This window comes from Protobothrops mucrosquamatus, unplaced genomic scaffold, assembly GCF_001527695.2.
Source record: "Protobothrops mucrosquamatus isolate PMUCROS unplaced genomic scaffold, P.Mucros_1.0 scaffold36081, whole genome shotgun sequence".
Classification (NCBI taxonomy): domain Eukaryota; kingdom Metazoa; phylum Chordata; class Lepidosauria; order Squamata; family Viperidae; genus Protobothrops; species Protobothrops mucrosquamatus.
Genome location: NW_015421816.1, coordinates 1 through 1,401, shown reverse-complemented (window position 1 = coordinate 1,401; position 1,401 = coordinate 1). Strand labels below are relative to the sequence as shown.

The 1,401-nt window shown below is 44.0% G+C and overlaps 1 protein-coding gene across 1 annotated transcript; it reads right to left on the bottom strand.

Annotated features, from left to right (window-relative positions):
- Positions 1-280: 280 nt before the first annotated feature.
- LOC107302218 (calcium-binding and coiled-coil domain-containing protein 1-like) lies at positions 281-1,165 on the bottom strand (the record flags this gene model as incomplete). Its single annotated transcript, XM_015831325.2, has 2 exons — positions 281-459; positions 984-1,165. Coding segments are annotated over 2 exons (361 nt in total), but the record flags the coding sequence as incomplete, so codon positions are not given.
- Positions 1,166-1,401: the final 236 nt, after the last annotated feature.

The following is a 1,401-nucleotide window of genomic DNA, read 5'->3' as shown; positions in this document are numbered from 1 at the left end:
GGCACAAAGGACTGATTCCATGATGATTCTGACTTTTGCTTGAGAGAAGATATAATTCAGCCCAGCCCAGCCCAGCCCAGCCCAGCCAGTTGTGTTGCTCCTAGAAACTTTTAATACTCTGAGTTAATAGGAGTTCTAATCAGAACACCAACAGGACTCTGATTGCCTTTGGGTAGCTCAGAAGATATTGCCTCCCCCCATCTCTCTCCCTCCCTCCCTCTCGCTTCCTCTTTCTCCTTCCTTCTTTTCCTCCCACCATCCCTCTCTCTTTTGAATGTACTTGAGGTGCTCTCTTGGACATGGCCTTGACCTGTCTAATTCCGTCTCCCTCTGAAGCATCTTCTCTCCCATTGCTTGGATATCGCCCTCCAGTTCCTGGATTCGGGCCAAGTGCTCAGTTTCTTGAAGGTTTAGAGTCTCTCTCTGCTCGGAGATTTCTGTGTAAGAATTTGACAGTTCCTGGTTAAGGGTAGAGAGGAAGAAAAGTGAGTGATGCCTATAGCATTTGAATAAAATCTGAAAAATCCAGCAGCTAGTTTTGATGACAAAATGAACACAAGAACATATGAAAATAGCCTTACTGGTGGAAGGTGAAGCTCATTTTGATCCAGAATAGTATTTCTCACAATGCCCAATCAGATATAAGGCATGAGATGGAGACGTACTCCTTTCCTACTAATGTTCTCCTGAAAACTGGTCTACGGGAGCATGTTTTGCAGACATTTTAATACTCACTGCATGCGTATTTATAAACAATTGAACTAATCTGATGCAAACATTAAGGCAGAGTGGCATCCCTCTGTACAGAAGGGATACTCAGATCTTGCTTCAGGCTTGGAGTCAGATGTTGCACAATGCTTTGTGACCACCTGAGTTTTTGTTTAGTCAGATGATGGGACACAACACCTTTCCTGAAACTTGGGAAGAGGTGGGACCTGGAAGAGCTGGCAAGTCCTACTGCAGAACCTTGCTTTCTGCCTTGCCTTATATTGTGCAGCCAGCTTGGTATGCTCGTCACGTAAGGAGCTCAGTGCTGCTTCTAGATCAGCTGCGCGGCTTCTCAATTCTTGAACCTCTTCCTTCAGGCGGCAGGATTCACGCAACAGGGCTCCTTGTTCCTGACGACTCTCTTCCAGCTGAGTCTGTGGGGAAGTAGAGAGAAATACTGTACCGAAGTACAAAGTCAGGGGACACATTCATTTGGTGGGCTGAATTTTATTGTCTTTTATTGCTATCCTAGGATTAAAAGCTGATTAAAAATTAAATCATGATATAATATTCCCAGGCTGAAATGTTTCAAGGCTATTTGTATGCTCCATTGCTTTTACAAAACGGCTTTGCACAAAGAAAACTCAACATGCCAGGGAAAAGCATTTATTTCAGCCTTCAGATACTTAATTT